Source organism: Penicillium verrucosum (assembly GCF_028828655.1).
Source record: "Penicillium verrucosum strain IBT 35672 chromosome Unknown utg000001l_segment0_segment0, whole genome shotgun sequence".
Taxonomy (NCBI): Eukaryota; Fungi; Ascomycota; class Eurotiomycetes; order Eurotiales; family Aspergillaceae; genus Penicillium; species Penicillium verrucosum.
The window spans coordinates 3,152,345-3,164,654 of NW_026643210.1; the positions used below are offsets into that span (position 1 = coordinate 3,152,345).

At 49.4% G+C, this 12,310-nt stretch overlaps 6 protein-coding genes across 6 annotated transcripts; 2 read left to right on the plus strand and 4 right to left on the minus strand.

The window, feature by feature from the left end:
- Nucleotides 1-814: 814 nt before the first annotated feature.
- N7516_001174 (uncharacterized protein) lies at nt 815-1,915 on the minus strand (the record flags this gene model as incomplete). Its single annotated transcript, XM_057213896.1, has 1 exon — nt 815-1,915. One exon carries the CDS (start codon nt 1,913-1,915, stop codon nt 815-817), a length of 1,101 nt encoding a protein of 366 aa, XP_057075779.1.
- A 1,430-nt stretch (nt 1,916-3,345) lies between these two features.
- On the minus strand, nt 3,346-3,726 carry N7516_001175 (U6 snRNA-associated Sm-like protein LSm8; the record flags this gene model as incomplete). Its single annotated transcript, XM_057213897.1, has 2 exons — nt 3,346-3,647; nt 3,702-3,726. 2 exons carry the CDS (start codon nt 3,724-3,726, stop codon nt 3,346-3,348), a joined length of 327 nt encoding a protein of 108 aa, XP_057075780.1.
- Nucleotides 3,727-4,514: 788 nt separating this feature from the next.
- On the minus strand, nt 4,515-5,880 carry N7516_001176 (putative proline-rich, actin-associated protein Vrp1; the record flags this gene model as incomplete). The annotated part of the gene is made up of 2 exons (XM_057213898.1): nt 4,515-5,687; nt 5,767-5,880. 2 exons carry the CDS (start codon nt 5,878-5,880, stop codon nt 4,515-4,517), a joined length of 1,287 nt encoding a protein of 428 aa, XP_057075781.1.
- Nucleotides 5,881-6,107: 227 nt separating this feature from the next.
- N7516_001177 (uncharacterized protein) lies at nt 6,108-7,376 on the plus strand (the record flags this gene model as incomplete). Its single annotated transcript, XM_057213899.1, has 1 exon — nt 6,108-7,376. One exon carries the CDS (start codon nt 6,108-6,110, stop codon nt 7,374-7,376), a length of 1,269 nt encoding a protein of 422 aa, XP_057075782.1.
- A 219-nt stretch (nt 7,377-7,595) lies between these two features.
- On the minus strand, nt 7,596-8,795 carry N7516_001178 (60S ribosomal uL1 domain-containing protein; the record flags this gene model as incomplete). Its single annotated transcript, XM_057213900.1, has 4 exons — nt 7,596-8,067; nt 8,194-8,371; nt 8,436-8,577; nt 8,769-8,795. 4 exons carry the CDS (start codon nt 8,793-8,795, stop codon nt 7,596-7,598), a joined length of 819 nt encoding a protein of 272 aa, XP_057075783.1.
- Nucleotides 8,796-10,017: 1,222 nt separating this feature from the next.
- N7516_001179 (uncharacterized protein) lies at nt 10,018-12,199 on the plus strand (the record flags this gene model as incomplete). Its single annotated transcript, XM_057213901.1, has 7 exons — nt 10,018-10,260; nt 10,335-10,363; nt 10,416-10,455; nt 10,512-10,800; nt 11,031-11,356; nt 11,424-11,819; nt 11,870-12,199. The coding sequence occupies 7 exons, from the start codon at nt 10,018-10,020 to the stop codon at nt 12,197-12,199; spliced, it is 1,653 nt and encodes a 550-aa protein (XP_057075784.1).
- Between the last annotated feature and the right edge of the window lie 111 nt (nt 12,200-12,310).

Here is a 12,310-nt window from a genome sequence, read left to right on the forward strand (position 1 = left end):
TTGCTGAAGAATTATTGGCTAGTATGCCATGCGCCCTTTTATATACTGCTGAGTAAGGGATCTATGATTTACTAGAAATATGTTGCGTATCAAATTTTGTAATATAGTTAAGACGATCAGTGTTGCAAATATACTCTGAGAACATCATGGCCCTGATCTAGATAAAAGACATCAACTGCTGGATGACTTGTCTAAGAACACTAAGTTGGAAAAAGCATTGGAATATATTTTGCATTATATATAGTTTAGCTTGATACAATGTCTAAAAAGAGAAAAACATCAATTGGCCAAACGCTATGTACTGGTAAAAGAAAACAGAGGGAGTGATTATGGTACAAGAAGAGATAATATATAGTATTGAAGGAAAGACGAAGAATAGAAAAGAGAAATCTTCAGGGCCACAAAGTGCCGAGGGAAACAAACAAGAGAAAAGTGAAAGGATTGTGAAAGGATAGGAAGGAGCGCTGTTATGGTAAACTCGCATGTTCTCTTGTAGTTGTGATGAAGGAACGACAGAGGAGTCATTTTCAGGATGTGAGGCGTTTTGCTTTTATGCACCGGACCAGCCAGGTACATTCCTATATGGGATGCATGGGCCCGACAGCGAGAGGGTGTTTGCTTCAAGAGATCAGGTGGAAAAGGGGGATCTCGGGAAACCTTGAGGAAATAAAACGCAAAAAAAAAGCAAATGCTGAATGGTCTTGTTGCTTCAAACGCCGTATAACAGAAACCCGGGAAAGCCGAACGGAAGGGAAGGGAGGGGTTTTTTAAGGATTCGAGGACGAGTGTTGTGGAATATGAGTTCGAAAGGTTTTTAGATGTCCATGCTCCAACGCCATGGGCGGATGGGTTGTAATTGACCCAGACCAATCTCATCACGGTCGTCGTCGTTGATCTCTAGGTGTACCATGTGGACCTTCTTGTTGTCCCGGTGCATTGTGGATAAAGTCTTCGAGATTTGTGGGCGGCAGAACTTATCAATGTCATCTGTGGCATTGGATTGAGGACGGGATGCCGGAGTGTCGGGGTATTTCCATTCAAGGCTCGGATTATCCGAGTTGGTGGTGGAGAACATGGAGTCAGTTCGAGAGTGTGATTCCGGGTCTGGACTACCTGAGTCGATACGGAGTCGAGTCAGCGATGGCCGACTAGGTCGATGGTTCTGAGTGGTGTCATCGATAGCACCGTCACCAGTCTCTTCACTGATTCTTCCAGTGTCATTCTCCCTAGCCACGTTCTTAGGGGCTCGGGATGCGGTGCCAAATCCCCGGGAATTAAAATTATCACTGGTCGGCGAAGTGACGGAACTGATGTCTGCTTTACCGGCCATCACTCGGGCACTTGGTGGCGGTTGGAGCATCCATCTGGTTTCAGCACGGCTACACGGTCCACTAACAATGGGCGGGTGGAGGTCGTTCACAGGCGGCACACGGGGGATGTAGTACTTGGATGTTTCGTTCGGGTCTGCACGACCACGTCCAGAGAATCCAATGGACGATCCACGGACTTCTTGTTGTCCCCAAAGAGGCTCATCTTCCCGTTGGTACCGCATCGACTTCCACTTCTCGCCGAGTGGATGCATCAGACCACCACTCTTGTCTTTCTTCAGTTGCGAGCTCTGGTCGGTATTCCAACTGTCCGTTCTTTGGACATTGCGATGACCACCCCGACGGGCTGGGGGACCAGGACCTAGGGAGATTTCCTCTCGCCAACCTACATTGGTGCTGAAAGGGGTTGGCTGTGCGAATGGACGGGGTTGGTCGGTGATGACTTCGTTGTTGCGTCGCTCCTTCTCCTTTTCTCGCTGAATCCGAGAAGCATCCTTTCTACGTTTCCGACGATCGAGATTTTCGGCGCAGGGGGTGCAAGTGGCATAGTAGAAGACCGCGGACTGGGCGCCCCGATAGAGCCACATGGCTGGCGCGGGGGGGAGTGGGGAATATCGGTTTATTGGGGCTGGCTTGTGGCTAAGAGGTGTAAACCGTCGTTCACGACGGGCTATTTGCCCGAGAAAACTGTTGGAATTGATCCAATATTCGCTCGTTGTGTTGTAGTGATACTATCGGACACATGAAGGGCTGAGCGGATAAAGGGGGGAAACTGCGAAAAGGGGGATATAAAGAGGTAAACTGTAGGAATTGGAGATCGCCCAGCGATCTATAGGGCCAAGAGAGGGTAAAAAATAGTTGGGGGAGAGAAGTAAAAGGGAAGTTGAAGTAAGATGAGATGGCAATCAGGGGAGAGAGATCTGAGGGGGCGGTGGTTTCTGCCTGTGTTTCGCCTTTAGTTTTTGTTCGAATTTTCGGACTGTTTGCGGCCTAAGCTGGGTATATACATATTATGCAAAGGCAGGGTATATGAATAAAATTCAACTGACCGACTTCTTTTTCTAAATATTCAAAACCTATTACCCTACATTGTACTCTGTACTCTGTACACCTCACATTGCCACATTAGCCTCCTAACTTACTGCGCCAAGGCCCGACAGGGGGACCCTATGAGACCATAGTTACTCGTTGTAGTCGTTGTACAATGTCATACTACAGTTCTCTACCCAGCTGATTAATAATGTCTGTAACATGACTGCCTAGTTCTCTATATCTGGTTCTCTTTGTCTTATTATATTTTCTTTCTTTCTACGGTACTCGGTACTCTGATACTCCGTACAACATAACTAACAACATAGTCAGTTGGACGAGATAGGCTTGGCATCTTCCCGCGTGGAGTCAAGAAGGAATGTGGCTGCAAACGGTAGGAAATTACTCCTTTTCTTAAAGAGAGAATGTAGAAAATTAGAATGGTGATTCACGCCCCTATATCGAATCATACTGTTGATGTAAATTCACATTCCCTTGGAACATAGGGGCACCATCTCATACTCGGGAGAGGCAGGTAGTAGTAGAATCCGGCCCCCTGTTGTAAATTCATCTGTGTGCCCAGCGTCGTCTGTGCTCTTAGCCCCCCCGCAAAGTCATTCGAGGGGCAAGAATGCCGAGTTGATAGCAAATCCCAATATGTAGCCCCTCCTTTATGCTTTGTCCATTGCATCATTGCACATCAGACATGTCAAGAGAGCACATAATCACCCGTGAGAGATCGGTGTAGGTTCGCAACGGAAAATAATCAAAACATGGCGGATCAACATTCAACACCCAGGGGATCTGCGCGCATCGTTGTAGGGCCAAGGGCCAAGCCCACAACGGCGGATTCAATAGTAAAGGGCCACACGCAACGCGGGAAAACTCCAGAATTCATCGGCTTGCTGAATCATTGTATCGCATGCAAATGGTTTCCCCAAAACGCCCCGAAAAATGACAATGGAAAATAACACCGTGCAAGCCCCGCTCATGCGTTCTTCGTGTCTCGGATTACCTCGCCTTTAACCTTGGACCAGTCGATATCCCCGTCCATTTTTTCGTCTATTTCACCGCACACCACGACATTGTCACCGCGGATCAGGTACAGCCCATGCTCAACTTGGGCGGAGGGCTCGTCGTCGTCTGGGGTGCGGATGATGCGTTCAACGGTATTAGCGAGGACAAGATTGGTTGTTTGGTCGGTTGACAGAAGATCGCCGATGAGTGTGCGGCCGTCAACTGTGAGGATGAGGACTTTTTCTGTTCGGTCGAGATTGGTCAGCTCTTGGTCTATGGACGTAGGAGATGGCATGTATAAGCATATCAGCTAACTGCAAAACTTACTATTGACGTAGAAGTGGAGAGACATGGTGGATGGGAGAGCGGCAGTTCAACAAGGTCAGGTGCAAGGGTATCTCAATTTTGCGGTTGATCGAGTACAGGTAGATGCACCGCGGAATCGGGATCACGCTATGTCTCGAGCTCGGTGGTGTTGCTGTAACACACGTCTTGGGGTAGCTCTCTTCTTTTGCGTAAACAGGGAGAGTTCGTGGATCTTTGATCAGTTCGGAATCTGTCACTTCGCGCAAAAAGTGTTCGCCGAGGTAAAGAGCTGGATTGATCGCGGTTGTTCGTGGTGGGGCAATGTCGACTTGTTGAGAACCGTAAAGCTGGCTGAGGGAAATCAAATGTGTAGGAGCTCCGTTTCACGTTCGAGGCCAATTGAATGAAGTGATGGCAATGGCGCGGAGCGGGTCTGTGCTGTTTGCCGAATCTCAAGTGAAGATTGCGAGAACCCTCCTGGTTGATAACAATAACGGCGAGTCGGTGATTTCGACTGGTAGCGAAGAGATTGGTGGCAGCGCGTGTCTTGGTGCCTCATGGTTGTTTTCCACGACGAACGATTGACATCCCCGATTTGATCACGTGCCGAAGCTTATGGGAGCGGTGGATACCACATCATCTTATACTGTGTAATGGAAGGAGATGAACGAGATTTATATGTTGTAAGCTGGAAAATATGCCAAGGTGGGGTTTGTTGTACAAACTTTGCTACAGTGACAATAAGCTACATAGATGACTCTAATGTAAAAGGATTTATGCATAGCAATTCACTATGTGTGCACGATATCGCCCGCAATTTCCCATGCACTCTAATCAGCCTCGCAAAGCAGTTAGATCCAAAGGAACACTGCTGCCCCTTCCAGCGCGGTATCGGCGGTCCCCGCCAATAAATTGCCGTGGTTTTGGGAGCAGCCCATCGCTTTGGAATTTGAATCGTGGGTCTTCTATTCGGACTGGGCCATGTCCTTGTGTTGTAGGGGCTCGTGAGCTTGGTGCAGCCGATCCGCCATTGGAAAGTGTATAAGCGCTCGGGTCCAGCGCTGTAAATGGTTCGTGGGAGACAGGGCGAGAAGAAACTGGGGGAGGTCGGGATGGCGGCTCGCTTGGCGGAGCTGCAGGAAGTGAAGTGGGAGGAGGCGGTGGTGGAGCACCTGGGGCAGTTGATGGGGGTGGCGGGGGAGGTGCCGAAGGTGAAGAATGTCCCAGGGCGGAACGGGCAGCCTGCGCAGCAATTGATGGCGGGGCTACTGATGGGGGAGGGGGTGGTGTCGATCTAGAAGCAGCCGGCGGGGGAGGAGGTGCCCGAGTCGCGGGGGCTGATGGGGGAGGAGGCGGGGGTCCGGACGGTTTTCTCGATGCAGGCGGTGGTGGAAACTTGCCTGGTGCTGGAGGTGGAGGAGGCGCGCGTGGAGGCGGCGCTTCAGGGGCCTTTGTAGCCGGCGGTGGAACTGTAGAGGGTCGTGAAGCAGGTCTTGGGGGAGGCTTCTTCAAACCGGCCACCAGAGAATTGACCGGTGGTGCAGGTGGCGAATCGGTCGATGAGGGACGAGGAGGCGGCCTGGATCCAGGAGGTCTGGGAGCTGTTGGAGGCTTTGGGGCTGGCGCAGCAGGTGGTCGACGTGCACCTTCGGAATCAGAGATATATGGGGAGTCTCGATTGGCACCTGTATCGACACCTCCACGACTGCGTAACTTGGGCATTCCACCAGCAAATATACCCCCTAATTGAGGTGGCACTGCACTGGCTGCACCGTCTGTCCCAGAAACTCCTTCGCTGTTACTTCGTAATCGATTCGCGGCTGGACCGGATGGTACAGGCGGTGCAAGCCCGCTTGGAGGCGGCCTCGCACCAGGAACAGGTGGCGCACCCGCGACGGGAGGAGTTGCTGAGACGCCTCCTGAGCCTGCGATTGCAGGCGCAGATCGATCATTCGTAACAGCTTTCTTCAGCCTGGCGCCCTTATGAATATCAGAAAGAAGTGCGCCCTATCTATAGGTTAGCTACTAAATTCCTTGAGCGACAAGTTGCTTCCAGCAATAGAATTTAAGCGCCAAATCTACATACCCGGTCTTTAGCCTGTCCTTTAGGAGGCCTGCCTGGGAGACCTCCTGGAGGGGGCGGCGGGGGGAGGACCACCCAAACCTCCCGGCGGCGGCGGGGGGGAGGAGGTGGTGGCATGGTTGTGGATCAGATGTTGAGATTATCAGGTAGCTGATTGCATATAATTTAATAAATAGTCAGGTTGGAAAGATGTGTTCCTTGAATAAAAGGAACGTTAGGCGGATAAGTAAGAAGACGTCAGGGTACGAGTACGGGGAAGTGGACAGCGTCGGGGCGAAGTCTCCGCCTGGACTCTCCCATCGGAAAAATACAGCTGCCTCACAACGTTACTCATCACCACAGCCATGAAAAGAGTTGCTCTAACAGCCAATAAAGGCTCCCGGCCACAGGGCCCGATCTGTCAATTATGTCAATTCTCGACTTCAACGCCCCGTCGTGGTCTCCCTATCGCGCGTCTACCCGCTCGCGCAAGTCGAACTGCGGCCTCCAACCTCCCCTTACAGCCCTGGAAACGAACTGATAAATTGGTATTGGGCTCTCCTCTGCTTATTTCTCGCCGATACGCTTCCTCTGCGACCACTAGGATAAGCCCAGAGGCTGCAATCAAAGAAATTGCGCAGGATGCATCTGCCCTGCACCAATCGAACGCTGTGGCCTCCAACGAGGTGGTAGTAGAATTGCTACAAAGATGCCAGAGCGTCGCCGAGTCCCTTGTCTTGCGAGAACGGGATCAAAGCGAGGGTTCCTCAAAGGGCGAGGGCAGTGCGATCTCTTCTTTGCTGGACCTTGAGGAGAAGCAAACCGCCGCAAAGAACACAGGCAAACCCAAATCCTCACAACATCCAGACCCACGACTGGCTGACTCAGTCTCACAAATTGCCATTGAACTTTTGAAGGACGAGAAGGTCTTTATTTCACCCGAAGCTCTGGCCTCCTGCACCGAAACCCTCACTCTGCTGCGACGGGCCGAGCACTTCCCCGAGATCTTCCACCTTTACGCCTACAAGCCCGTTCCAGAAGAGGGCAGCTCTCCAGTGAAGTTGCTGAAGGCTAATCCCAAGAGTATCAACAGCGCCGTTCCGGCGGGGTTGGCTAATATGGCTCTTGGGGTCGCCATTGCGCAGAAAAACCTCTCGCTCGTGCTAGCCATCATTGATAACACTTTCTGCGCCCCCGCCTTCCACCGCGCGAAGATCTTCAAGAAAGCCGGTGTCCCTCTGGCCGGCCTTGCGGCTGCCCCGGCTGCTTGCTATGCTCTCGCATCATGGGCCGCAACGTTCCAGAACACAATGGATCCAAACGTAGCGACTGGTATTGCGTTCGCTGCTACACTGGCTTATGTTGGCGGGACATCCTCCATGGGAATATTGGCCATTACCACAGCCAACGATCAGATGGAGCGTGTGGTCTGGATTCCTGGTATCCCTCTGCGGCAAAGATGGTTACGCGAGGAAGAGCGCGCCGCCATGGATAGAGTTGCTGTCGCGTGGGGTTTCACCGACCCTTATATGAGAGGCGAGGAGGTTGGCGAAGAGTGGGAAAGTCTTCGTGAGTTCATTGGCATGCGGGGCATGATTCTGGATAAGACCGAATTGATGGAAGGCATGGAGTAACTTGATTCCCTGTATGTATATCATAAAGAGTCACTTATTTCACGTAATGAGCGATGTACAATACAATTATAAGATTATCTACAGCTACATTGTACCAGAAGTGAAATTACGATATGGAGATAGAAAATTGAGACCGATCATGAGCTTCATATTTTTTTCAGTCGTGAGACGATGACATAAACCCAGTTTTCAGGCTCAAACTAGAAAACACCGGCGCAGTTAAGCGACAGATAATCTAGTACACACGGTGGGGGGAGACATGGAAGCCTTGATGACAAGACTGCCAACGTTCTGCCAGCCCTTCTTGAGGAGGGAGACGAGGTAGTTGATGGCGAGCATCAGGTTGGCAACAAGGGCCTCCTTCTCCATCTCAACGTTACCAACGGCAACACCGAGGCACAGAACCTTCTTGAGCTGGAACTTGATGGTGGACTTGACGTCGGTAACCTTGGCGGCCATGTCCTCAGCGTGGGAGACGGGGGTAGGGAACTTTCCGGCCTTGGAGAGACCGGGACCGAGGAGACGGGGAATCTGCTTGATCAGACCCTCGGAAGCAAGGAAGGCATCGTACTTGCGAGCAAGCTTCTTGATGAGCTTCTTGTTCTTGTTGAGCTTCTTCAGATCGTCAACGGACATGGCATCGATGCTGTGGTGCTTAGCACGGTCAAGATCGTGCTGGTCACCAAGAATACTGTAGATTGCATCTGTTAGCTTCTATGTTCATTCATGGTGTGGATTTCCTTCGCCGTTGCGCATCGGAAACGGATGCAAAATTTTGCGCCGCGGGAGCGGGAGGGGTTGTCGATGGAAAACGCACCAGATGGCCATGTTGGGGCGGGGGACAGTAGGCAGCTTGATGGTGCCGGAGAAACGCTTGTCACGCTGGGGGTCGTAGTTCTTCAGGCCGATCTGAAGCTCAACGGTCTCGTTGAAGTTACGCTTCTTCTCATTGAGAGAGTAGTTGAGAAGGTTCTCGACATTCTGGCGCACTCCGGCTGTAATGAGACAAGAGCAGTTAGTGGTTAGATCATGTAGGTAAGAGCATGAGATGAAACGTACCGACTGTGATCTTGGACATGATTGCTACAGTCTTCCAAAAGAAGTTGAAATTCTTATGGTATGGCTCTGCGCTGAATGCTTGAGAAAAGAAATTGTCGAGGGCCGTGAATTTCTCCGCTTGTGGGTGTGGACTTGCGCTAGTCTAAATTGGGATTAGCGGTGCCCTAGACGGGAGTTTTGCCTGCTGACTCATGTTATGGCCTGAGGTATAAACAGGAAATGCTCCTCCCCAATCCAATCATAGAAGACGTACGCTGAATGACTGAGGATAACGTTTGTCGTTGCTATATGATTATTTCTTAGGTGGGTATCATTAAAGGTATTAAAACATACCCCATAGAGCAACTTTTGCGCCATCATCTCGTTGACGGGTCAATACATACATGCACGGATACTTCATTCTCACTCCAATTCCCCTCGCTCATACAAATAAGCGTATTAGCATCCGTCGACTCGGCTTGGATAACAATATTGGTAACCCTGACATTTCTCAGTATTGCCTGGCCATGTGAACGTTGCTGCTGCTCCAAGTAACCCCCCAACCTTGCCTATTACCCCTTAGCCTTCACTATATTTGGAATCCTTGTTGCTACTCTCAACAGGAATGATTCCAATCCCTAGATGAGGACATATACCGTAAGGAATTCATAATTCAGCGTTCATTCATTACTGTACTGTGGATGTATAACATAGAAGCATCGGTTCCGCCACATGGCCGACCCGCTTACATCGTAGCGATTATTACTTTATTATTTATCCTATGTCATTGTTATTCATGAAAGGGACTCTGTCATTTAAGAATAATATTGTGTGGCGATAGTGGTTAGGAGTTCGATTTTATGTGTGCTTAGATATGTAGTTACATTGTTTTGCGGATATCCCTGAAGATCTAGATCAGCCGCAAGCACGAGTCTGTATTAAATAGGAACATACCTAGGTAGTAAGTTATCAAGTAGATAAAATCATTTCTACAACTGATCTACATTGCATTGATTATTGAATATATATATACCCACCAAGAAAGATCTTCAAGAGTGCTCGTCACTAGCACCTTGTGACCTTAGCACCATATATATTGAATAGTTCGAATGACCGATAAACACACAAGCTTTCGCTAAGTAGACGAGGACATAACATGACAGCCCACAAAATGAACAAATAGGGAGCTACTTTATCTATTTTAGGATAAATCTCGACAGGTGAAACGAACTTGACATAGTCTGCGGGGGCTGCAGATGATCGCAGCGCTTAAACGTGACCAGCGGCAGTGTCAGCCTCAGATGACTGGTCACCCAACCCCCCTCTGACGTTAAGGGTTATTGCCTTGGATTTTGATATAATTGAGGCTGCACCCCGGTCAGATTAGAATATTTAAACTTGACTTTCTGCTTATTCTTTTTATGATATACATAAGGTTGTTTATATGACTTCCGGACTCTTGACCACATCCGTATCCGATACCCCCTCCTGATTTGACAGCTGGTCTTTCGACTGTTGACTATTGATCTTGTGACTTATATACAAGCTTTCCATCCAAACCCAGCGCCTGGAAAACCACCTTGGTAGTTTGCTTTGCTTCATCATGTCTTATACAACAGATTCGCGCGACTCAACAGCGCCTCAGGATTACTATTCAAGTCTTGACGATCAGGGCTCGCTTGTGGAAAAGTTCAAGAATATCGACGATAAGACGCAGTTTTACACTGCTATGCGCTGCCTAGAGGACCCTCTCACTCAGAATTTTGTGCTCGATTTCGGGAATGAAGAGGCATGGTGTGCATCTGATCTAGGCACCAATGAACTGAAACTATTGCTGAGTAAACCGGTAAGTCTGTTTCATGACATTAAACTTGGTCGATTGTAAAGACTGTCCAAAATTCAAGGTCTGACATGATACAGAGAGATAAATGTTTCGGTACACGGTGGATGTAAGAGCTAAGTACTCAGATGTATCTGAGGGTATACTAATCGTGATCATAGTAATATATGGGCGCCAGAGGAGCAGAAAGAAAGCATAAGGGTAAGATGTTCGATTTCATTCCCAAGAGCGGTTATGACTGACCATGGATTTCCTAGGCGATTACCAAACACTATGGAGTGTCAGAACGACTGCAGGGGATGATGTGTACAGAGCCAGTGCATCCTGCACCAAAAACTACACCTACACCATTACCAACCAAAAGAACTTCGCAATTGTCCAGTGTTGCGACGTCGTTCAAGCACGAAGTGGATGATGCGGAGAATGCACTCAAGCATATCGCCGATCAAGAGAAATCGCGCGAATCGGCATCATTCAAAAACCTCACCTTTGCGCAAGTCACAGATCAAATTTGGCATTTCTCTTCCGTGGATCATGGTCCTCGATGTAAGTATATCATACCAAACTTGAGTCGGATGAACATTAAACAATCCATCAGACACATGCATCGGCTATAATACATTGTTTGTGATCCCCACACTGTCACAACCCAATGGCAAAGATCTCCCCGGACGGAAAACGGCTTTGGACATGGCTGATCCAATGTGATGATGGTGCGAGCCGAACGGCAATACCCCATTCCCCGAGCCTCGAGTGCAGTGCTGACTTGTTTGCAGGCACAATAATATCAATTCAAGAGAACCCGTTCGCAAGACAGGAAGAAGTGCTGATAGACGAAGCCAAGCCAGTCCTCGACATTGTGCGCAGAAATATTCGCTTTATTTTCGCTGGGGTTTCGAGACAGCACTTTGCTATGTCCGAGAGCGAGTCGCTAATCACCATCCGGGTGCGACATTTCAGTGACCTCGGACCGGATCAAGCTAATATTAAACAAGAGGATGGGCCGAGTTTGCTCTTCTATTATATCTTCGATGACTGGGTGTCAAGTTATGGACTCATCGCAAAGCGAGAACACAAATATGGTGTTGCTTTGGAGGAATTGGTTAGTATCGTCCTTGTCTCGTATCGCGTTTTGTTGATGTGTTCCGATTGCGGCTAACTTCGCGCAGAGAGGCCAAATGCTCGATCGTCCAATAGTGGATTTGGTGAACGAGTTACACTGGCTGGGCCGACGACTCGCAGTTCTCAAACGATTGTACCAGAGCTATGAGCTTATCATGCGGCGACTCTTGCAACGGCAACGTATGCTTCGCGACGAAGCGCGTTCGGCGCAACCAGCCGCGATTTCGTATGGAGCCACCTTTGGCGATATGGAGTTTGTGGATATGCGCCAGTCGAGTGTCGTGAGCAATTCCGGCTCTCATAACACAACTGAGAAATCGGTTGGGGTGCAACTGAGCTCGACGGCGGTGGCTCGCTTCGAACGGTTGGTTGATCGTATCAATCTGTACTGTTTGAGCGAGATTGAGAACTGCCTCAATGAGAAAGAATCCTTGACATTCCTGGTGGGTATTTTGCCGATCTTTATTCCGAGAATAGTGCTGACACGGCCTAGAATTTCAATTTGATTGCGCTTAAGGACTCGCAGGCTGTTGAGAAGCTCACTCGGATCACCATTCTGCTGGCTAAGGCGACCATCTTGTTCCTGCCAGTTAGCTTGATGAGTGCATACTTCTCGACGGAACTTATTGGTGTGAAGAATGGGTACACTAAGACACAGTACTGGGTCAGTTTCGCGGTGATCTTCGTTACATCCATCTTGCTCTTGACCGTTTTCGGTTATGCCAGCGATACCGTCGAAGGTAAGACGATTTACCGATCTATGGTACGAACATTCTTCCGAACATCTCGTCAGAAAATGTCACGACGTCGATCAGAACAATAGAGGCCACGGAAGAACCAAAGAGAGAGAGAAAGAGAGAGAGGACCCAGAGAAATTACGCAGGCACGATAAATGTGGAAGTTCGGGCCTATCAGTCGGCCTATCAGACACTGT